The following is a 24,586-nucleotide window of genomic DNA, read 5'->3' on the forward strand; positions in this document are numbered from 1 at the left end:
CGGACCAGCAACCCTTCTGCACAGGGACCAACACTCCAACCAACTGAGCCACACAGCCGGGGCTGCCTGAACCCGTTCAGAATCATGCAGACCTTGCCCCTAAAGAAGACTTCGAAGCAAGTCTGCAATAAAGCAGAACTGTGACGCTGGGCAAACCTACGCATTGGCTTGACCAGCACACACTGAGTACCTGCCAAGCAAGCACGAACCTCCTGGCTGCTTTCCTGGCACAACTGCGGCATGAGCCCCAAAACAGGGCGGTGCGGGGGACCTATGTTCCAGGACCTGCACTGCCAGGAAGCCAGGGAAGCTTCTAGAGAAAAGTGACCCTGACGGCTCAGAAGGCTAGCGTCTCTGAATTCTATTTTAGCAGGCAGATGCTATTTTTATAACTTTATATGTAATAAAAGAGGCTGGGGGAAGGGAAGGGGTATATGGGAACTCTGTAATTTGCTGTGAGCCTAAACTGCTCTAAAAAACACAGTCTATTTTTAAAGAGAGGGAGAGAGAGAAAACTAATAATGTTTTTGAGGGAACTCAGCAGTTTTTGATGTCTTCTATTTTCTCTTTAGTGTTTCCTGAGTTTTCCAAGTTTTCTATAAGGAACATGAAGTAATATCTCCAGTAACTAGGAAAAGTAAGTCATTAAAACAGAGAACAAGCCCCCCAAAAGGCAGCTATGGTATTTGTATTTCATAAAAAAGACACAAAAGTTATCAAACTATACACTGAACACAAGTACATTTGTCTGTTAATTATGCCTTCATAAAGTTAATTTTAAGACGTTTTTAGAAAGCCTTAGAGCTCTTACATATCATTTTAAATAGTGTGCAGTACAGTGTGTAAGTTATCATCTTTAGGGAAAGTTAATTTGTGTAAACTAGCAGCAGGGGTTCCTGTTAAATTTCTAAGTGTTCCTTTTCAAGATAATTAATTAAATTCTTGAATTTCAGTGCCGAGAATTTCAGATTTGGAGTCCTGCAGCCTACTATTACTAAAGGTAGTCACTATAATTCTGCAGAATAAATGGGTTGCTAGGCAAATAATAATAATAATAAAAGTCGCTGCCGACTGGGCACGAGCTCCGCTGGGGACGAGGACAAAGCTCCGCAGACTCGTGATGGTGGTGCCTCCGAACAGTACACTTAGAAATGGTGAAAACAGTAAATGCTACATTATGCATATTTTAGCATAATAAAAGAAACTTGAGCTGCTTTCTACCTAAACAGGTTGTTGTGAGGTTTTTTTTTTGAGATTTTCTACCATTCAAATAGGAATAAAGGACAAATGTCACAAATGCTCCGCCCAATCCCTCAGGGTAAAGATCTCATCCATTACACCAATCGCCATGTGACTGCAAGGTCCCAGAGACAAAACTTTTCTGCTTAGGGATTTTCACAGCGTCCACAGAAGCACAGAAAGGTGTGTCTGGGGAAAGACACCTCCATCAGCCAAGTTGAGAGGCACTTGAGCAATGGGCAAAGCTGACTCCACCGTTACTGCTGCTCTGATTTCATTCCTCTAAACCAATATTTACTGAGCGTCTCCTATGGGCTGGGCACTGTGCCAGACACCTGCTGTCCTGCAGCCTGCAACATAATGGCTTGCTTTCAGTCACATTATGTACTTGCAACTTCAAATAACATTACAGAACCTGATGTGACTTCTGTCTCTCAAAGGAGCAGTGTGTCTTCTTGTTTTGCCTTTGTCTTTGCACTTTGAAAGTATCCAAACTTAACACGGGAGTTGCAAGAATATCACAAAGAACTCCTGCTTGGGCACATCTACTTTATCAATACTGGGCTCTCTGCCGCCCTTCTCCTCCCAGCCTTGCCTCCCCTCCATCCACATCCACCAGGCTCCTTCTTCCTCCCCTCCCCACTCCCTGTCCACTTGCATAAAGTTTTTCTGGAACCATTTGTGACTTGTAGACATCTTTTATCCCTAAACATCCCATTAGGTATTTTCCAAGAACAAGGACATTCTCTAATACAACCACAGTCCGATGATCAATTTCTGGAAGTTTAACACTGACTCCATAGTATTATCCAATATCCAGTCCACACTCAAATGTTGCCAACTGCCCAAAGGACAGGAGGAGGGGCAGTGCACAGGGTTCTAGAGACCGACTGGCAGGCTCCACCGTGACCGCCAAGCGGACTGACAGCGCCCGAGGAGACCCATCTTACTCCACTGCTTTTCACAGGACTTTTCCTGAAGGACTCCAGGCAGAAGGAACGTCTCATTATTTCTAAACTCCTTCCTCCATCGTTTTAATGAACCTCTCCGACAGGAATAACTGCCTCACATTTAACCTGACTTCTCCAGGATATGACTGACTTCTGTTTCCCTTCATGGCAGTCACTAAAAACTGTGGATAAAAATATTTCCTGGTAATAAAGTTCAATGGCATCACTCCCCACCCCCTCTCAATTAGAAACTGTTCAAATCCCGGGAGCTCCTCTGCTCAGCATCTCTTTCAACCCTGAAGGAGCATTTTCAGACAATTATTTCCCGCAGCAACCCCCCCCCCCCCCGACTGAAATTAATAAAAGGGACAGACTGGACATCCATTTATATACTCCATCTCTATCTGTGCTTTATACATAATAAGAGGAAGGTATTTTCACCACCACTCCAGGAACTAATTTTTTATTGCCCCCGTCAGAATGCATGAAGGTCACTCACACCTGGGCAGGGGAGAGAGGGTAGAGGGGACACCAAAAGAGAGCAAGGTGTTGCCTGGATGAGAGGAGACCAGACCCCCACCCGCCTGTTCAGTCCCAGATCTCAGCTGGGTTAGGTCGAACCAAAGACCCAAAGCCTCTAATTGGCCTTCTTCTACAGCTGTGGTCTAGGGCCCACCCTGCCCCTATGACAGGCCCAAAGCATTATGGGAGATTCTGCATATTTAGATCTAGAGTGGAAGTTTAAAGGGATACAGACCAATTTATCTCTTAAAAAGGGGGTGGGTAAGACTGGGCTGTCCAACAGTCCCTTCTGCAGACATCCCTGCAATGACTCTGTCACCTCAGCTCTCGTCACCAGTGAGCAGCAGCCTCAGAACTTCCTGGTGGCCCTTCGCCCACTCGTTAAAAACAACACATACCGTATTTTGCCATGTATCATGTGCACTTTTCTGCCCACATTTGTGAGGGGAAAGTAAGGATGCGGATTATACATGGGTACTATGATTACATACCATGGGGACAGTAAGGGGTATAATAATCCCACGTATAATGCACATGAAAATGTAGGTGGGCATTATGCAAGGCAAAATACGGTATTTCTTTATATCAGTGTTCACTTCATGAGGTCATCAAAATAAACTACGTCTGCATCAGAGTCAGCTACCTTGTTGTTCAGGTGGCTGATTTTCAGGTATTTAACTAAAATAAGAGCAGGCAGTCAGGGAGAGCACCTCAGAAAATGAAATTAACAGCACCCGTCTTATAATATTTGTGTGCTTTCTAAAAACACAAAAGGACAAATAGTTCTTGTGACTTTATGCAGGTGATACTCAAGGAAATTAAATATAAAAATGAGGCAATCTGTGAAAGGACACAAATTCAGGGGAAAATTTGAATATATGTGATTTATTATGAGCAGGGGTTGTGTTTTTTCATTCTAAACCACAGCTCCAAAGTTACAAAAATCCATCAGGGTGCAGAAGAACTGAACAGTAAAATCAGCAAACGAGATCCAACTGACATTTATAGAACAAGTCTCCCAACGACCACAGAACACATCTTTTCAAGGCATGCGTGGGCCTTCGCAGAGAGAGACCAGATCCGAGGTCACAAAACGACCCAAAACAAAACACTTCTGTGCACAAATCAACAAATGTTTTCTACAAGCCATTCTGAAACAAGCACGACCACAATTCTAGGTAATAGAGTTACATAAATAGAGTTGGAGGTGTAAAGTGCTTATTAATGATAATCCAGTCCAAGTTTTTAGAGCTAGAATAAAAGGGGACAAGTAATGTTGCCCATTTCATCCAATTTACAGATGGAAGTACCGGTTGGCACTCGTATAAAATGAAACAACCAAACAGGGAAGGGATAGGTACCCAGACCTCCCAAGCCATTGGTTTAAAGGCCTTTTATTCTCCATAAGCTGCAAATATACCAGCTTTACCTACTTGAATGGACAATGGCTCACAGACACCAACAAATTCAATCAACTGCCCCCTGTAGTCAGTATCTGGAATTGTTTAACAATCTCTTTTCCACAGCTGGGACATCTCCACATGGGTCTGGATAAAGGCTACAGAATGGAAGCCTCCGTGGTCAGTGTAGAAGACTGGGGTTAAGGCAAAGGACAATGTTCATTAGATATATGGTACATTCAGACAGGAAGTATTATTACATGCTCCATAGCCATTTTGTAAAATAAGCCAGAAGAAATTTATATACTTTTTCTAAATCTTATTTATTTACAGAAAAGGGAAGGAAAGGAGAAAGAGGGAGAGAGAAACATCAGTATGTGGTTGCCTCTCACATGCCCCCTACGGGGGACCTGGCCTGCAACCCAGGCATGTGCCCTGACTGGGAATTGAACCAGTGACCCTTTGGTTTGAAGCCCACACTCAATCCACTGAGCTACACCAGCCAGGGCAAATTTTGTATACTTTTTAATATAATTTCAAATTTACAGAGAAGTTACAAGAATAATACAAATAAGTATATATCACTAAAGAACTATTAACATTTTACCATTGTTGTTTTATCACTTTCTCTCCCCTCTATAATATTTCCATGGAACCCTTCGGAAGCTGCCAACCTAATGCTCCATTTACCCCAAAATACTTCAATGGACAAATATTAAAATCAAACTAGTTAACATGAATACAGTACTATTATCTACTTTTACAAATTTTACAGATTTTCCAATGTTCATAATAATGTCACTGATAGGAAAAGAAAATATCGGATCGCAAGTAGCATTTAGTTTTTACAAAATGCATATTGTGTATGTCATGTTACAAAGGAAATTAGAGTTTCAAACTAAGGCACAAAGCAAAAATAAATAAGGAAACAAACAAAACAAAAACACTAAAAATACCAGCAACTGCTACAATACTGGAAAGGAAGAGGAAGCAAGCCTTCAGATAAACAGAAATTCAGACAATTCTATGACATGAACAATTGCAATTTAGTCTTTTCCAGGTTAGGTCAGGCTTTGCTTTCATGAAAAAACACTCCTGCACCCAGATTCAATCTTTATTTCACAGACACAAGTTCAGTCCTCTTCCTTCGAGACGAAGATTTCAGAAAATCAGTCCCCCCCAAAAAAAGACCTATTTATGCTATTCAACATGAGAAAAAAACCTGCGGAGTTTTGGCCTTTAATACTATTTTCCTGAGTTTCAAATGACTCTGAAGGAATCACGAAAACTGATATCTGACAGAAAAATTTCAGTGACAGGAACTCCAAATCAACTGAGTGACTATAATAGTTTGACAACTCACTTCGGGCCAAGATCTCTACTGCAGACTTCTCATTAAAAAAATTAAAATAAAAAAAATAATAAAGGCCCACATGAGCCAATAAGAATCACCACAGATAATTTCGTTAGTACAAAGAGTAGCAGAACAACCTGCTACATCATAAACGTATGACAACACTCTCCACAGCACTTCCCACGACAAACTGGCTGTGTTGTCCCGTTCAACTTTTTAGGGGCCAACCCACGCACTACATGAGTCAGCTGGAATACGCGCACTGAAACGCTCTATCCTGTGCAGTTAGCCAAGGGGACCGCGGAGCCCATTTTTAAGGTATGAGTAATAGGGTGAAAACTCAGATACACAGGAATCCCCAAACCATGTGACCCCCATTTCAGCCAAAGTCCACACACTGAGCTTAATGAATTAAGAGGCCTGCAGGAATATCAAGATACATCTGTTGTCAGTGCTTACAAATAGTCAGAGCCAAAGAGCCACCTCACCCAGCCCTAAAAGCCCAAGTGGGGAAAAAAAGGATGATATAGGCAAGGAAAGTAATCACTAAGGACAAGTTGCCAGGTGGAAAAGGGGGTAAGGCTGATACAGGGTGCAGCCAAGGAGCGGGGGCCAAAAAAAGATTTGGAATGGTGTCCAGAATTCAAAGTGTGTAAGAATATTGGAGAAACATATAAGATGTCCTCACACCACACCCCCCGCCCAAGGGACCAATAGAGCAGGGCCATTGAGAACTGTTTTGCATAACAGTTTTGTAGCTAACCTTTGGAATGATTATTTAACATATCTATAACCTTTAACTGGTTTCATAGATATGTTAAATAGCTGTGGCCAAGTTTGGAGCCAGAGAGAAGGGAGTAGCTTGGACTCAGGATATAACTAGGGGCTGCGCCCAAGTGAGAAGTGCCTGTGTAAGAGCTTGGAAAAGATGGGCTTCAGGACATGAGGCGAGAACTGCCCAGGTGAAAGGGAAAACCACGCCGTTTGGGGCAGAATGGAGATCCCTGCAGCCAGGTGAAGAAGAAAGACAACGCGCTTTTGGTGGAGTGCGAACCCCTGCAGCTTTGGTAGAAGAGGCCCATGCGGCTTTGGGGTGCCCCCTTTGGCCGCGTGGCCTGGAAAGCAAGAGAGACTTTGACTGGAACTGGGTACAAAGGACTCTTGCCAGTGGACTGGTAACCACAGTACTTTGGATTAACTCGAGATCCTGCCTGCACGGTGACACAGCTGACAGTGCCAGCGGCCTGCAACACAGACGTGTGCTCTTTTCCTGATTTACGGTACCCAGAGTTGGGACAGTGGGAGAAGGGAGTGCTGTGTGGGTGTAGGTGTATACCCTAAAGAACTTTGATATTTTAGTGGATGTGTTAGGTCTGAACAGCATTAAATAAACATTTTGTTTCCTTTTCACAAATCTCTGGCATTGAGAGGTCTTTCCAAATTGGCGGAGGACAGAAGAGCCCAGTAGATTTTAGTACTATGTCCTTGGGAGGGGCCCATGTTGTGTAGCAGTTTTTGGCATCTCTAGGTGGGCCAAATATTGCCCCCTCCTTCAGACCTCTTGTTCTGTAACAAGGCTGACCAAGCACTAAACACAGCCCTGAATCATTGATGGCGTCTGACCAGGAAGGAACCCCCATACATTCACTCCTCACAGAAAGAGATTTTCTCATCTACAAAATCACTCATTAAAACACAGGGTTCTTTCTTTGGGAAGGCCACAGGGAGGAGAGAGAGAGAGAGAGTGAGAGATAAACAAAATAATGATTATCTTGCACTGGAATGAGCTGCTACTGGCTTACCCTGAGGCAAAACCCTCCATAAAATGAGGGGATGGAAAATCTCCAAATTTTTTCCAGACTAGCGGGAAGAAAACATGCTTTGGAATCAGGCAAATCCTGGCTCTGCAGCTTACTAACCATGCAACTCATGTCATTCTATGCCTCAGTTACTTCATCTTTAAAACAAGATTCTACCTGTATGAGTTAGGGGTAGATTTGACTGTGAATTGTGGCTTTAAAAAGAGGCTTACTACCCCCATCATGGAAAATTCCAGAGGCTGGTAGCTCAGGATGTGTGAGGTGGTGGTCCTGATTAACAAAGTCCTCAGAGGCTCAAGATGGCTGCTGGAATTCCAGCCGTCGTGTCTATATTCCGGTTTTGGCCATATGTCTGATATTCCAAAAGGAAAGAAAAAAGAAGAAAGGGTACAAAGAGGGTTTCAGGACACTAGTATGTAACAACTCTGCTTCTATCCAGAATATAATCACATGGCCATCCCTAGCTACAAAGCAGAGGAGGAGTACACACACAGTTTTATCTAGGACAACCCTGTACCCAGCTGAAAACTGGGGTCCCGTGACTATATTAGACGGGGAAAGTAGGTAGATCTGCAACACCTCGCATCTCATTTTAAGGATGAAACTGTACAATATATATAAAGGGCCCGATGCCTCCTGGGCCCACAAATGTATCTCTTCCCCTCTGGTAACCCCAACATCTTAGGTCTGTGGTCTTGGTGTCTTAAGACAATCTTCCTAAAGTAGCTTTTTACAGCCTGATTTACCTGTGACAGTCTCATCTCCTCTGGTCACACTCCACACACAACCTGCATTCCAGTCATACCAAACTAATCTGCTCCTTTCCTGCCTCCTCCAAACCTTTGTCCTCACAGATCCCTTCCCCAGGAACGCAGCCCCCAAGTTCTGGTCTGCACGATGAAACCAGAACTGACACCTTCTGACGCCGCTCTCTTCAACATTCCAAGTCTTCCATCACCTGAGACTTTTCCCTCTTTGTCGCCCCCAAACAGAGTTAGTGTTCTCCCTCCCAGGTGCTTCCCTGACAGTGGCATACCCCTCCCTTCATCACAACACAGGATAGCAGCCCGCGTCTAGGAAGTGCTGTTTCCTTCACTCTTAAGCCCTTCATACCCAGCTTCTTGGTTGATTCTAACAACCCTACGACACGGACACTATATTACCCCCCATTTCACAGACACAAACTGAGGTTCGGAGAGGTTGAACAGCTGTGCCAGGTCACACAGAGAGTAAAGGCAGAGCCAGGATTCAGCACGGCATTGGACTGCAGAATGGGTACTCTTGGCAACCACGCTAGGCCGTCTTGACTACTGACTGAGATGTCTGGGTGTCATTTCAGGCCAGCGATGGTCAAACTACAGCCCACGGACTATATCCAGCCCACCACCTGCTTCTGTAAATAAAAGTTTTATTGGAACACAGGCACACCCACTTGTTTACAACGGGAGAGTTGAGTAATGCCCACAGAGACTCTAGCCCACAAAGCCTAAAATATTAACTGCCTGGTCCTTTATGGGAAAAGTTTGCTCAGCCCTGTTGCAGTCTGTCAGCTCCTTCCTCCGGGCCTAAGCTCCCCCTTTCGGGCCTCCCGCATCTCACAAGGCACTCAGCATGTACGCAAAAGGCGCTCAGCACACAGGTGGGCCCCGAGCTTCCCTCCAGGCCTGGTCACACAGGAAGAGGAGGGTGTGTGGGGGCTGATACTGCCGGCTCACTCAGGACCCAGAAAGTTTCCCAGTTCTGCCCAGACTCTATCAAACAACCAAGTGACCCAGTGGAGGGTCCTTTGTATCTGTCACAGAAGGCACTCAACTCCTCTGAACAAGGGGCCCCGGGCAGAGCCCCAGGTCCCACCCACCGCAGGTAGGAAGGGCCTGACTTCCGTTAGTTCCTAGGGGGGCTCCCCGATCTCACACACTAACTAGCCTCTTCTCATTGTTCACCGGTCACGTGACGGGCATTGCAGAGAAACTCTTAACACATCCTGGAGAAGAGTCATTAAAAATCGATGCGGCCCACCTTTCAACGTGTTATACATTCTCATCAAAACATTTATAGAAAGGGACCAAACCGCATAAAAACATAAATAGCCCTCTAAAGACCACAGCACAACATGCGAAAGTTAAAATGCCTCCGTCGCCCTTCAGAGAACAGCCTTGCAATCAGACTGTATCCTGTTCCCTAATTTTGTCATTATTGCTATCACTGCATGAGGGACAAATAACGCACTTTCCTTCTGGGCTGTGACCTTATTCAATCCAGTCCGGATCACCAAAAATCAAATTCCGGACGGTTCTCTTTTTAATTCTGTCTTGGCCTGGCCCCAACCCGCATCAGCCAGGAGCCAGGCAGAGCAGAGAATGCCTCCTACGTTTCCGGCGCCATCATTTCAATCCTCCTTTCAAGCCACAAAAGCTCACGTCTCCTTTTTTCGCAGAGATCTCAAACGACTGACCTCTGGAGCAGACTGGGAGGAGCCACAGGCTAAGCAGCAAATGGAGCCAGTCACCCACTATGCAAATCAAGTAATTTGTCACCTGGGACCCCATGCAGCGGGAGGAAGAGCTAAGAAATAGCTACGTATTTGCTAAGGCTGGGTCCAAAATGACCACTGCCTCGTCCCCTGGGTTCCACAGAGTCACCCATTGGTCTGTCTAAAACACAAGACTCTCAGTAGACAAACTTCTGCTAAGGACCTGCTGTGCAGCAAGCCAGATGCTGGGGCCTGGGGCCTGTAGTAACCTCACAACACTACAAGGTCAGTGTCATGTTACAGATGAAGAAACCAAGGCCCTAAGAGTAAAGTGACTTGCCCAAGATCAGGCAGCAAATGGGAGGCAAAGCTGGAACCTATGCTCCTACAGCTGGCCCCTCTCGGAAGCCATGTGACTCCCATGAGGAAGAGGCAGTCCCGGCCTTCCTAAAGCTCTCCAGGCTGCAACAGAGAGGTCGGCTGGGACGCGGAGCAATCCATTTGCTTGTGCACAGCTGTAGGACTGTGCAACGGAGGCTCCAGCCACCCTGGAAACACTGGAGTTTTGATGTGCACCTGTCCTAGGGCCCTGCAATTCCAATCCTAGGTGTTTACCAGAGAGAAATGAAGGCATATGTCCACATAAAGACTGGTACATAAGCAGCAGCTTTATTTGTAGTAGCAAACACCAGAAACAATCCAAATGTCCACCTACAGGTAAATGGATAAACAAGCTGGAGGACAGCCTCAGAATGCACTGCTACTCAACAACAAAAAGAAACGATTTGTGAACTACTGGTAGGTGCGGCAGCATGGACAAATCTGGGACATCATCTGGGCCAAATATAACAGACTCCAAACAAGGATGTTCAATATGGTTCCGTCTATATGAAACCCAAGAACAGACTAAATTAATTCATGGTGACAAAAATCAGAAACAGATTGCAGGGGAAGATGAATTAACTGGGAGAAACTTTGGGGCAAGGGGGTAGAAATGTTTTGTAGCTTTTGCAGCAGTGATTACATGGTATAAACAACTGCCAAAAGGCATCAAAGAAAATGTCCAAGACCTGTGCATTTTACTGTGTGTTAATTATACCTTAAAAAAAAGTCTTCAGGCTAACAAGTATTCCGATGATAAAATGGAAAACAGATGATCACGTATATTTCCAAAGCTGCTTCCTCTAAGCATTAACGAGCCCCCAAAGAAACTCTCACTGACCCATTAAGGGAAATTAGGTTTCCATACTGACCTTAGAAACAATTTCCCTCACAGCATCACCTTCTTTACATGAGCCCAAGGGGTCTGTCTAGTAGACAGAGATGAATGAATCCACCAACGCTTCCTAACAAGCCCACTTACAGTCGTGACAGCAACCTGAGCCCTTCCAGGACAGAGATGGCTGTCACCATGGCAACCAAGGGATGGTGGGCAAGGTGGATGGGGAAGGGAGATGAAAGCTGAGACTATGACCGAAAACTATGTCTGCGTAGGAGGCTGTGAATGCCATATCCCGGCCCCTAAAAGTCCACATCCTGATCCCTGGAACCTTTGAGTGTCACCTTATGCAGCAAAGACTGTGGCCTGTGGCACATGTGATTAAATTAGGGATCTGGAGCTAAGGAGATTATCCTGGATTATCTGGGTGGGCCCTAAACACAATCGCAGAAGTCCTGAGAGAGAGAAAGGGAAATAGAAGAGAGAAGAGAGCAATGTGAAGACAGAGGCAGAAACTGAAGGGATGCAGTTACCAGCCAAGGAATGCCAGTGGCCACCAGAAGCTGAAAGAAGCAAGAAACCAATTTCCCCTTAAGTACAGGGTGGGAGTGTGTTCCTGCCAACACGTTGATTTCGGCCCAGTGAAACTGATTTCAGCCTCTGGCCTCCAGCAGGGAGAGCAAATTTAAATTTCTGTCCTTTTAAGCTACCAAGTCTGTGGCCCTTTGTTATACCAGCCATAGGAAACTAATACAGACTGGAAACCTTAAATCTGGTATTGCTTCTGCCAACATTTTATATGCCCCCAATCATCAGCTCAAACTTCTAAGAAACATTCAATAAAAGGGTTTTTTTTTTCTTAAAAGAAAACATCAGAGGACACCCTAATTACCATGAGGTGGTAGGCAAAGATTTCCTAAACAGAACTCAGAAAGAACCAATCACAAAGGGGAAAATTGAAAAATGTGACGACTTTAAAATTAAGAATGTGTGTTTATCAAGACATGGAGCCCTGACTGGGGTAGCTCAGTGGACTGAGCGTGGGCCTACGAACCAGAGTATCGCGGTTCCATTCCCAGTCAGGGCACATGGCTAGGTTGCAGGCCAGTTCCCAGCAGGGGATGCACGAGCGGCAACCATACATTGAGGCAACCATACATTGATATTTCTCTCCCTCTCTCCTTCCCTTCCCTTTTTTAACACATCCTGGAGAAGAGTCATTAAAAATCGATGCGGCCCACCTTTCAACGTGTTATACATTCTCATCAAAACATTTATAGAAAGGGACCAAACCGCAAAAAAACATAAATAGCCCTCTAAAGACCACAGCACAACATGCGAAAGTTAAAATGCCTCCGTCATTTAAAAAAAAAAAAAAAAAGACATGGAATGAAGGAAGATACCTGCTTTCTCTACACGTTACCCCGTCAATGGACTCCTACCCAGGGTATATGAAGAACTTTTACAAAGCAGTAAGAGCAGATACCCTGTGTATAAATGGGCACAGGATTTAAGCGGCACCTTATAAAACAGAACACCCAAATGAGATGCTAAACTTCACTGGCCATCACAGAAAGGCAAATCACAACCACAGCCAGATACCACCACAGTCACCCACGCCACTGGCTGAAACGGAAACCAGAGGCAGCGGGGAGGGTGGGTGAGGACGGGGAGCACCCGGAACTCTCACACACCCCTGCTGGGATTGTTAGCGGATGCGGCTACTCCGGAAAATCCTCCGACCGTATCTAACGAGCTGGGCATTCGCAAACAGCAGAACCCAGTATTTCCCCTCAAAGGTGTACACCCACAGAAATGTGCACATCTGTGCTCTAAAACGCATGGCAGTGCTATTCATAGGGCCGAAAACGCAAAGCAGCTCCAATGTCAATCTACAATGGATGTAAGTGTATTTAGCACATTCACACAGTGGGATACGAAGCAGTGCTGGAAAACGAACAGACCTCCGCTGCACGCGGCAACACAGATGGGGTTCACTCACATAAAGAGAAAGAAGCCAGACACACAAGACCACATACTGTATGGTATGAAACACAAAAAGAGGCCCAGAGCGCCTGCCGTTCAGAGTCTGAACAGCGGAAACCCTGTGGGGGCGCTGGGCGGGGTGGGGGGTGGGGGGTTGGTTTGCTGTTCCTTTATTTGGTGTGTTCCATTTCCGAAAATTCACTGAACTATGTACACTTACGAATTGTGTGCTTTTCTGAATGCATGTTGGACCTCAAATTTGCCCTCAAAAATTCGGTTATTCCGAGATAAGGTGAAAAGGTATGAGCAGCTTTTTCTTTTTCTCCAAAACCATTTTCAAACTTCAGCATGGATGCAAGTTCACCATAGGAGAAAACATAGTAGAAAATAGAAAAGAAAATATAAATCACCCACAATCCCACCCGTCAAGGAAAGTCATGGTAATCCTGTAGTGTACATCTCCTCAAATACACGTACGTTTTTTTAAAAAGGTGGGGCAGGGGCAATGGATCGCACAGGAAGGGGTTAATGCAAGAGAAGTACTCAAACATTCAAGCATAAGTCAATAAATATATGCTATTATTTGCTCCTTGGTAACCTAAGCAACCACCTCTTTATTATTATTGTCAATGAAGAAATCTAGACACCTGAAACTAATACAAACTAATACTGAATGTAAACTACAAAAAATAAATAAATAAAAAATATAAAAGATGTCTAGTGACCCTGAAGGACCCATGCAGACTCGGACCAATCTGGCAACCTAGAAAACGAGGCATGGGAACACTTCCGAAGTAGGCAAGGACATAAAATCCAAAGCAGTGATTTTTTTTCAATCTTCGTATCACCAGTTACCTCTAAAATTATGAGCGCTGGACTGTGAAGCAAAGGGTCGCTGGTTCAATTCCCAGTCAGGGCACATGCCTGGGTCGTGGGCCAGGTCCCCAGTAGGGGGCGTGAGAGAGGCAACCACACATTGATGTTTCTCTGCCTCTCTTTCTCCCTCCCTTCCCCTCTCTCTACAAATAAATAAATAAAATCTTTTTTTAAGCATTCAGTTTAATTCGATGGGGTTTTAAAAGTTAATGTATGCCCCCAATAACTTTGCCAAAGGGGCCATGTGGTCCCCAAACCCTCGGAAGTCATGCGTACAGACTGAACACTGCGTTCTCTAAGCGTGTGGTTAATGAGATCAAGTTCAATATAAGCCCTGGATATTTGGTCACTAAAGACCCACGCGGAGTGGGCTGACGTGGGCCCTAAGCAGGGTGGCAATGTCACAAGAGAAGCAGACTTTCCAACCCTGCAAAGACAGATGGTGGCAGAGAACACAGAGCAAATGATAAACATCTTAACTCAAGGACAAGGCTTGGAGCAGGTAGAGAACCACGGTTTATGACAATAGCTAACAGTGGCCGAATTGAACCAAACGCTGGCTTGATTTCTTCTCTGTCATTGATTCATTTTCCTATTCATTCAGTAACACGACTGAACTCTTATTGGGGATACAGCAGTGAACAAGGCAGACAAAAGTACTCTCTGTCCTCGGGAAGCTTCCGTCTAGTGCCAAAAGACAAAAGAGTAAAATTCTGAGCGTGTCAGATGTGGGTAAGTGTTACGAAGGGAAATGAAGCACTGAAGGGAGACAGGGATCAGAGGCTGCAGGGGGGTTGAGTCACTGCCCACGAGATGTAAATGTTTGAGCCCAAGTTTTACAATGATGCCTTCAAAACAGACCATCACCTCCTCTCCAAAGAATTACTCAATAATTACATTCATGGGGTCCCAGGGTAACCACAGTGGTTCAGAAAATGAACCAAGAATGTTACGGACCAGAAAGGGTCCATTTGAGAAGGGACAAATTCAAGATGCAATGAGAATTAGCACTTCTCCAGATGCTGCTGTGCCCTGCTCTCAGACCCTGATATACCAGTTTCCTCATTTCATCCTCACATTGAACTAACGAGAAGGGCAAGAATAACATCACGTTCATCATTAAGAGATGAGAAAACGGAAGCCCAGAGCAATGAAGAAGCTGGCCCAAGGTGAACGTGCTAAATGTCGATGTCAGGGTTTGACTTGGAGCCTATGCTGCTCTTACTTTCCATACAAATGTTCACTGGTGGCCTGAGGTTTTCTTTTACCAACGCTCGCCTACCTTATCCTATTCAAGCTTTGTCTTTCAGGATTTTACTGTGTTCTCACAACCACACCAAGGGCCAAACAACAAAGTGGAGACTGGCTATATGCTTGCAGTGTCTTCTTTCCTGCAAGTAACACAAACTGAATGGCAGTGAAGACCCTCACATTTAACTATTACTTCTTAGATCCAATTAGAAATTATTCCCTCAAACACTTGACAGGATAAGCAAATCCAAGTTAGTTCCATTTGGGTTGGAAACTAAAATTAGCCATAGGGCAACGGAGAGTTCATACAGCCAATTTGTTAGTAAGTGTAGACATCTCAAACTGAATACCACTCAAACAGAACTCTCGGTTGTACCCCATCCTACCCACAAGCATGGTCCTCCACTGTGACCCTCAGTTCCAAAAAGGACACCTCGACCTCCCAGCCTCTCAGGCCTACACACTCAAGAGCTCTCCTTGAGCCCTCTTTCTCTCACCTCCTCATCTAACCCATCGGCAGTGTCTACCCTCCCTGCTCCAAATCAGTCTCTTTTCTCCATTCCCCTGTCCCCCAAGTCCAAGCCCCCAGCATCTGCTGCCTGGATCACCATGATGGGCTCCTAACCAGTACCTCTGCTTCCCATTCTGACCCCTTGAAAATCTCATCTCCACACAGCCGGTAGCCAGAGAGAACTTTCTAAAGTGTAAATCACACCGTCTCCTCCCTGCCTACCATCCTGCCAAAACACACTGTTCAATTCTTCCCCCACCTACAGGTGCTGTGGGACCTGGCGCCGACCCACTTCCTCAGGCACTTCACTCCCTGCCCCGGTTCACTCCACACAAAAACCAAAAGATGGGTGAACAGAGTGTCCTCAATTAAAATGTGAATTTCAGGCCCTGGCCAGGTAGCTCATTGGTTAGGGAATGTTCTCATACACCAAGGTTGTGGTTTGATCCCTGCTCAGGGCACAACAAGAAGCAACCAATGAATGCATGAGTAAGCAGAACAACAAGTCAATGTTTCTTTTCTCTCCCTCTCTCTCTCTCAAATCAATCAATGAATAATTTTTAATGTGCATTTCAGTAAGGACACTAGAGCCACACAAAATTATTTCTATACTTTTCTTCATTTCACCATTTTTTAATCTTCATAGCACCTACTTTCTGAAAATTTTTGTTCAGTTGTTTAGATGCATGAGGTGCACTCCTTAACACCATCCTGTGATCTACACCGTGCTATCGCATCTGAAGTATTTACTTTAAATAACTGTAGTAATAAATTACAGAAACTCCTCAATGTGCATTTTCCCCATGCTCCGATTATTTCGTCCAATGAGCGTGAGCCACGTGTCCTGGGTTGAGCGTGTCCAACGACGTGAAGTTCTCTCTCCTGTGACCTCCACGTCCTGTATTCTGTGTCCTGGCCCAAACCGCCTTCCTAAGGGCCTGGTGATGGGGCTGCAAGCACTACAGGTAAATTAAGGCAGAATGTGATACTAGATGTTAAAATACAAGTTTTGCAGCAACTTGAGGACATGGGAGAGGACACTGGATTAAAAACTGCCAGTGGGTGATTGGTGCATGGGGTGTGACCAAAGCATGGAAGAACCACGAGCTTCGTGGCTGGAGATTGTCATTAACTGCAGGCCATTTGGAAAGAGCTGTCAAAGGAAGATGCCACAGGCCCTACATGCAGGTAACCCACACCAGTCAGCCCACGTGTTTGCACCAAGGCGTTGCCCTGGACTAGGGAAGTGTGGGCTCCTTCTATTTGTTTAGTTCTCAGTCTCCTCCACTGCTTCATGAGAAGATGCCCACGTGTGTGTTCCCTGGGGTAGCTCTAGCTTCTAGAACAGTGCCTGGCACAAAGCAGATCCTCCATAAAATAGTCTCTAAACAAATAGATTTGTAAACTAAAAAGGCACTTTCTAGGTTTCCTCTCATTATCCTCCTCTTTTCCTTTTCATGGCTGCAGCGCAGCCTAAGACCCCGTGAGAAGGCGGAAGGGTGTGATCGCAGAGCCATCATAAATCTCCAGATCACTAATGGACCTCGGCCCTGCTCAGATGACTGCTCTGATGTGGGAAACACAAGCCCAACGCTGAGACGCTGACCGTTAGAAAGAGACAGAGCTTTGGGAGCTGGTGCTAGACTTCGAGTATGGGGAGTCTTCTGGGGTTAAGAACAAGGAGCAACGCGGCGTGGCTATAAACCGCGGTAACCACCTCAGCTGAGACCTCAGTGGTGTACCCACTACCGCATTTCACCTGGGTAGCTTGCAAGCATGTCGGTATTTTTTTTTTTTGCCTCTTATCAATCTTGCCTCCACCTAAATACCCTAGTGGATTTTAAATTACACAAAGGCATGAGTTACTCCAACTCCTCCTAAATCCACTCCACAGAATAAATCCTTTGACAGACACTGCAGGTAAAATAGAGTCCCCAAGTAAAATAACTGCAATCCAGGGTAAAAGTTCTGTTACCCTCATAAGCTACTTGGGGAAAAAAAGCATTAACAATGACTGCCCAACACACAAAATGCTGTCACCAACAAGGTGTCCTGAGGTGCCATCAAGAAGACATAATTACCAAAAACCGAAATCAGATGTAGTCATCTTACCTCTCTGGTCCTAGGCATTCTACTTTTTTTGGCTTTCAAGAATGGAAGGCCTACACACTCAAGAAATGGGAGAAGCAGGAGTGCATACTGAGGCTATTTTGAGAAATAAAAAGAATTAAAAGTTCAAGTGCAGCTTCCACAACATAGCAGATCTCCAAGGAAACCGGGTCCCGGGGAAAGTGCTCTGTCCATAGTATCGATACAGAAACAACTCAGTTTCCAAACTTAGGAAGTCATCTTCCTCCTCCGAGGTGAACTGCATGTAAATACCTGCCTGATAGGTTTCAGCTGGAAGCAATCTTCACATTTACAAACCACCCTCGGGAGAGTTGACCAAGTCCTCTAGTGTAACCAGCGGAGAAGTGCACCTCCCAGGGCGTGATTCAAAACTCGCCAGCACTCCCAAGGGCCCCAGAGCCTAATATCCAAAGGCTAGAAGGACAGGACAAAAGATCTCATCAACCCACCTCTCCGAAGAGCCCCATTCTTCAGGCATGGCCACTTGTGTTTGCCTCTGGCTTGTTTTGTAAAATCACGTGAACAGCATTAGCACGCCTGATCCTTTGAAGTCGTCCAGTCTATCCTGATTTCTGCAGTCCACGCACTGCCCACACCCCAAAAGTGCTGGGCACCCCTACCCTTGACACCCGCATCGGGACACGTGCCTCTAAGTAGGCTTCACAACTGTGAGGGTAGTGAGCAGGGAACGTCAAAAGGCACCTAATGGGAGCTATTTATTATTATTATTATTATTATTATTATTATTATTACTACAAACTGTCCATTTTGAAAGGGGGTAAGTTTTCTCTTTTTGAAACTAAACTTCCGTTGCAGAGATTGGAGGTTCCAAGCCAACCAACTGGGCAGTAGCACGCGAGCTGGAAGGCGCCCAGGATACGTGGCAGGTTTTTGGTGGTGGGGGGGGGGGGTGTTTTTAAACACTAAAGTTTTAAATGAACTAAGTTATGAAGAGAATTGCTGTGATAGGACCAGATGTATTAACGCTTTTCATCCTGGTATAAAGCACTCCCCACTCTGCTCCCTTTTTCAACCATTCTTCAGGAGTGCGGGAAACCGCTAGCAGGCAGGGCCCGGCACCAACGCGCTGCGCCCAGCACTCCAGTCCCTGCAGGTGCCAGTACAGAAAAAACCAAGGCTCTCACCTCCCTCCCTGCCACTGCGGTGCAGCCCTGGGGTGGGGTCACCCCATTCTGGGCACCCCACCTCGAAAGGAGCAGGGACGCAGAAAGGACACCCAAGCAGAGAGAGCACCCGGCTCGCCCGTGGTACGATCGCGCACGCACACACACACACTGAGCAGCGCGCAGGGAGGGGCGCTCGTTGGCGCGGGCGGCGGGCACGTTACCTGTTCTGCCAGCCCTGGAGGAGGTTGGTGTATTTGCTGAGCACGCCCTCGAGCGCCGGCTCCCTCCTGCGGCCGCCTCCCCCGGACGGACTAGCGGCCACCGAGCCTGGGCTGCTGCGGCTGCCCCCGCCAACGAGCCCTGCTACCGCCGACCGGCTGGAGACCGCCCGGCCCGCCAGGGAGCAGGAGGGTGAGGAACCCGCGGAGGTGGCGCGGCTGCTGCTGCGACTGCTGCTATTGCTGCCCCCGCCGCCGTCTGCGCCCTGGGCCGCCCTCTCCATGGTTCGTGTGCGCCCGGGACTCGGGTGCTCGCCGCGGTGGCGGCCCCGGCGCTGGGGCTCCTAACGCGGTGACCGCGGCGGCTGCTGCTACAGTACCGGGCGCCCGGGCCGCGAGTGGCTGCTCCAAGTCCCCGGGAAATGCCTGACTCATACAGGAGGAAGAGGAGGAGGAGGCAGGCAAAGGAGAGCTGGGAAGGAAGCCAACGGGGCTGGATGCAGCTGCGGCCGCCCCTCCTCCCGCCACCGGCCGGGCCCCGGCCCCTCCCTCCGCACTAGTTTCCCGGGCAAGTTCGGAACGGGTGGCGGGTTCGGCGAGCCGTCTTCGAGTTCCCCCTGCTCTTCTTTTGAGTCCTAGTGGCCGCTCCAGCCCGGGGGTCTGGGGGCGCTCCCAGACACAGATCCGCAGGGTGGGCACGCCCTTTTCACCCCTGGCGCTTCTTCTGCCGCCCCCTCTCGGAGCTAAAGAGGTGGAAGGGAATCTCTGCTCGTCACTCCCCACCCCCAACCCACCTCGGGACCTGGAGGGAACGGCGGCCCCACCCACCCTGTCCACCCGGATATGGACGCGCCCGGCCTAACCTGGGCACAAACGCACCCTCCCTCTCTGCCTTCCCCACCAAGCCTGGGCCAGACACACGTACACAGTAACTTGGAAATGGGCCTCACCGGTGGAGGAAACTAACAGGGCAGAAGGTCCTCCAGGATCTCCCGCGTGTCCAGCAGGGGACGGGAGGGCAGGTGATTCTTACAGGTAAGGTTTACAGAGACATTTTCATGCTGTGGAGCAAATGGATACCAGGGCCGGTGCTGGAGTAAGGCAAGACAACTCTCAGATTCCTGCCAATGCCTCCTTAGATTGAGTGGCCGCTTGCCCACCATAATCCCGACCCTGATGGACACGTAAACCCGGTAAATCAGCACCTACATGTGTTATACCAAGCAGCTGGGAACTAGAGACTCCAACATGGGCAAGACTGCACTGGAATCAGAAGACATTTGCAAGCACAGTGAAACATTCTGTGTTGGTTGTAATTTCAGCCCCACCCCCACCACAACTGGATTTCTCAATTTAAAATCCTTGCTCTTTGGCAAAAGCAGATGGGTTTGCGCTCTCCCCACCTCACTGATAATTTTTGTGAATGTAACTATCCAGCGCAATCTGAAGTTTCTAAAATTACCTAGAAAATAGCTTCGAGGAGCTCAGACACAACACACACACACAAGAAAACAAAAGCAAAGGGTGATTGATGGGCTATCCCTGTTCCAAGGATCTACAAACTCATAAAGCAGATAAATAATTCAACAGTTTAAAAAATTACTAAGTGGAATAGAATCAGCTCTCATGGGGGCAGTTCCCTGAGCTCAACCCTTTTCTAGCTTCAGATTCTTCAAGGAAACAGTCAAAGGTGGTTTAGCTCTAGAAATTTCCGTGGAGAAGCTTGTGGGGCTGATGAGACGTGAACGTACCCCTGAATAAATTACCATTCCAGGTCCCTACATAGTGCGTAAAAGTTACCCAAAGAGACTGCATGGTAGAAATAGCCAACTTTGGAGCCAGACAGAGCTGAGTTCACATCTTTGATCTTAGTTTTCTCACCTGCAAAATGTTACTGATGATCCTACTGACTGTGATGACCTTTGTGAAAATGTTTTTAATTTGTTCAAAATATTTCTCGCCTCTTCCCATGACAGAAGTGTCCTCCCTCCTTACTGACCTCAGATTTGGTCACGCAATTGCTTTGCCAGTGGAATGTGGACAGATATAATATTTGCCACTTCCAGACGTATGCGTGAAGAGTCATCATGTGGTTCCGCCAGCTTTCTCTCTTCCTTCCTCAAGGTGAGCAGCGTGCTCCAGATAAAGGCTGTCTTTCAGTTTGGGTCCTGGAGTGAGAAGACATTTGGAACACAGCAGAGCCAAGGCCAGTCAGCATTAGCCACATCACACGTGCAAAATGTTTGTTGTAAGTCACCTAATTTTAGGAATCATTTTATACCACAGCCTAAGGTGGCCTAAACTAGCTGATACACTCATCCGTCTACGGGTGTCCATAAAGTCCTTCACTGGCAAAGACTGAGAAGGCGAACTATAAATGTCAGTCACCTGTGCCAAAGCAACACCCTTTTGATGGGAGACGGCCATGCTAAGCTGCTCCTAAAAAAGAAGTGCCATCGTTTTATTTCATATTATCTAACCACCACCACCATACCCCATCCTACCCAGCCAGCGTGGGACTGGATGAGCTGGGGCAGCAACCTCTCACTCTGGACCGAAAAACTGAAACCCTTGACAAAGACAGTCCAGTTGGAGGGGGAAGGAGCTAAGCTGAAAAAAATGGTCAAGGCCAGTGTCTTAGTCTGTTCAGGCTGCTATAACAAAATACCACCAGCTGGTCAGCTTATCAACAGAAATTTCTTACAGTTCTGGAGGGTGGAAGTCCGAGGTGCCAGCAAGGTCAGTTCTGGTGAGAGTTCACTTCCAGAGCCCAGACTTCTCACTGGGTCCCACAGGGTGGAAGTGGTGAGGGGGCCTGTGCAACCTCTTTTTATCAAAAAAGAGCACTCATGCCCTCGGTGAGGGCTCCGCCCTCCTGACCTCAGCCCTTCCCAAAGGCCCCACCTCCTCACGCCATCACACTGGGCATTAGGATTTATACATACAAATTTGGGCGGGGGGCCAAATATTCAAACCATAGCAACCAAAGTGGATCAAGAATAAGCCATCTTTCTGGGATCGGGAATGGCTGAGGAGGTTAGGTCAGCAAGAGGTAAATAGAGAGGAATGAAGGAGAGAAGTATATACTAAACCTTCTGCTGACAGCACTCCCTCCTGCTCTGTTCACCTGGTTGGTGCTTGTCATCATGAAGTTTTGAATTAAAAGTCACTTTTTTTCCAAAAGCTGCCCTTGACCGACTGTAGTAGAACAAGCAGGGAAACAATACCGGCAGATTTATCTTTGGAGAAGAAAATGTCTTCATGTGAGAAAGCAGACTGAGAACAAAAGACGTAAATTGGCATGATTAGTTGGAATACATGTGATAGAAATATTTGCAAAGCATATATACCCAGTGTGAGGGCTTATTTCCTCCGTTCACCCATATCGCCTAGAGCACTAAGAAAAACATAAATGTAGACAGAATGACTGCAAACTGATTCAAAGACATGTTGAGTGATTTCCCCTGAGTCCTGGTGGAGCCCGGATCTGAACTCGGTCAGTCTCTCTGCTGAGCCTGAGTCCCCAGCCACCACATTGTACCCCGGCCTCATAACGGATCCAGTCCCATGCCTTCTGCTTAATGAAACCACCGAAAGCACAGCTCAGTGCCTGGAATTCCATTCCGTGTTATGCTTTTTTGTTCATGTAGGAATTGATTCTCCCATCACTATCCTGAGGGAAGCAGGGTGGGAGCTGGGCCCCTGGCACCAGCCACAGGGCCTGAATGCGGTAATAATAAATGTTTACCGTTTGATAAATGAACCCCGATTTTACTGAAAGAAACAGAAACTCAGAAAGGAGAAGCCAGAACAAAACCCGAACCAAGGTCTTCTGACTCCAAGGGCAGTGTTCTCGCTCCCAGAGCCCGCTGCCGGCACTTCAGCTGTCGTGTGTCTGCGCAGGTGTGCAGTGTGTCTTTACCACACCGTGGGGAGACCCCACACTGAGAGGGCGGACGCCTGTCATCTTGTGAGCAAGCAGCTCCGTTGAGATCACCCCGAGGGTTACATGCAGGGAAATCAAGGGCCATGCGTGACTATGCAGCACAGCTCTTGTACACAGTATATTACCATTCTCCAAAGTGGAAATGATTAAAATGGGTGTTTATTTTTAAAGATCCACATACACAAAGGTACAATGTAGAAGGTAAAAAAAAAATCATCTATAACATCTCCCCAGAGGAAACCACTGTTAGTAATTTATGCCCTGCTATATACTTTTCTTTCTTTTTTTTATTTTAGATTTTATTTATGTACTTTTATAGAGAGGGGAAGGGAGGGAGAGAAACATCCATGTGCAAAAGATACATTGATCGGTTGCCTCTCGCACACCCCTAAACCAGGGACCTGGCCTGCAACCCAGGCAGGTGCCCTGACTGGGAATCGAACTGGCAACTTTCAGTCCACAGGCTGGTGCTCAATCCACTGAGCCACACCAGCCAGGGCCAGACACTTTTCTCTGCAGAAATGTGTATTGTCTTATTCAAAAGCGGATTCATATTATAAAACATAGAATGATTTCTTTTTTAATTTTTTTATCCTCGCCCAAGGACAGTTTTTTTTATGGCTTTGAGAGAGAGGAAGGGAGACAGGGAAACATCCTTGTGAGAAAGAAACATCGACTGGTTGCCTCCCCTACGTACCTGGACTGGGGATCATTCATGCCCAGATGGGGATCGAACATGCAACCTTCTATATCCTGTTGAAGAACTGAACTCACAACTTTTTGGTTATGGGATGACGCTCCAACCAAGCCACACTGGCCAGGGCAACATACAATGACTTCTGACACGCCTCACTGATGGAACTATATGGTACAGACAGGTTCCTTTAGAGCCGTATGACCATTTGTGACAATGTCAGCGTATCCGCCATGTACATGCACCCCAATGTAACCATTCCACCACTGATGTATGATAAAGTGTTTTCACCTTTTGCTGTGATAAGAAGTGTTCTTTAAAGAAGCTTGTACATTAATTAAATTATTTCCTTAGAACCCGATACTGGGTCAAACTGCATACGTATGTTAAACTATGGCTTATATTACAAAATGACTCCCAGAAAGTAGAGTTCATTTTTACTCTGTTGATCCTGACTGGATCGATCTTCTCCCATGTTTGACCATTGGCGGGATGGTTTGGCGTGGCGTGGCGTGGCATGGTGTGGCTGGAGCAGCCAGTATCTCTCTGATCCACAGGTCTCTCCTCTTACAGCAGCCTGGCCTGGGCTTGTTCTCACAGCCCTGCAAGGGTCCCAGAAAGAGGAAGCACACAAAGTCTCCTAGAACCTGGCCTGGAGACTGGTGCAAGGTTTTTCCTGCCGCATTTCGACAAACAACACTGACCTTCCCAGCCACCCAGGGAGGAGTCGGCATTGTTCCCAATTGCTAGTAACTTACAGAGAGACTTTTACAATGTTCGGAGCGTTAATATCCTCAAATTCCTTGGAGCAGGAAAACACTTAAGCTGTTCTTCCTACAGGCTCTTCAACAGAAAATGGAAATGATGTTG

The 24,586-nt window shown here is 46.6% G+C and overlaps 1 protein-coding gene across 2 annotated transcripts in view; it reads right to left on the reverse strand.

The window, feature by feature from the left end:
- Nucleotides 1-19,561, reverse strand: part of OSBPL10 (oxysterol binding protein like 10) — a 259,064-nt gene extending 239,503 nt beyond the window's left edge. The window contains exon 1 of one of the 2 annotated variants that reach the window (XM_037134654.2): nucleotides 19,080-19,561. In XM_037134654.2, the coding sequence (XP_036990549.2) occupies nucleotides 19,080-19,360 (281 nt within the window). In that variant the 5' untranslated portion in view covers nucleotides 19,361-19,561. The remainder of the gene's footprint in view (nucleotides 1-19,079) is intronic. The other variant, XM_037134663.2, reaches the window with a different exon arrangement.
- Between the last annotated feature and the right edge of the window lie 5,025 nt (nucleotides 19,562-24,586).

The sequence above is a fragment of the Artibeus jamaicensis genome, unplaced genomic scaffold (genome assembly GCF_021234435.1).
Source record: "Artibeus jamaicensis isolate MK-2021 breed Jamaican fruit bat unplaced genomic scaffold, CSHL_Jam_final contig_519, whole genome shotgun sequence".
Lineage (NCBI taxonomy): Eukaryota > Metazoa > Chordata > Mammalia > Chiroptera > Phyllostomidae > Artibeus > Artibeus jamaicensis.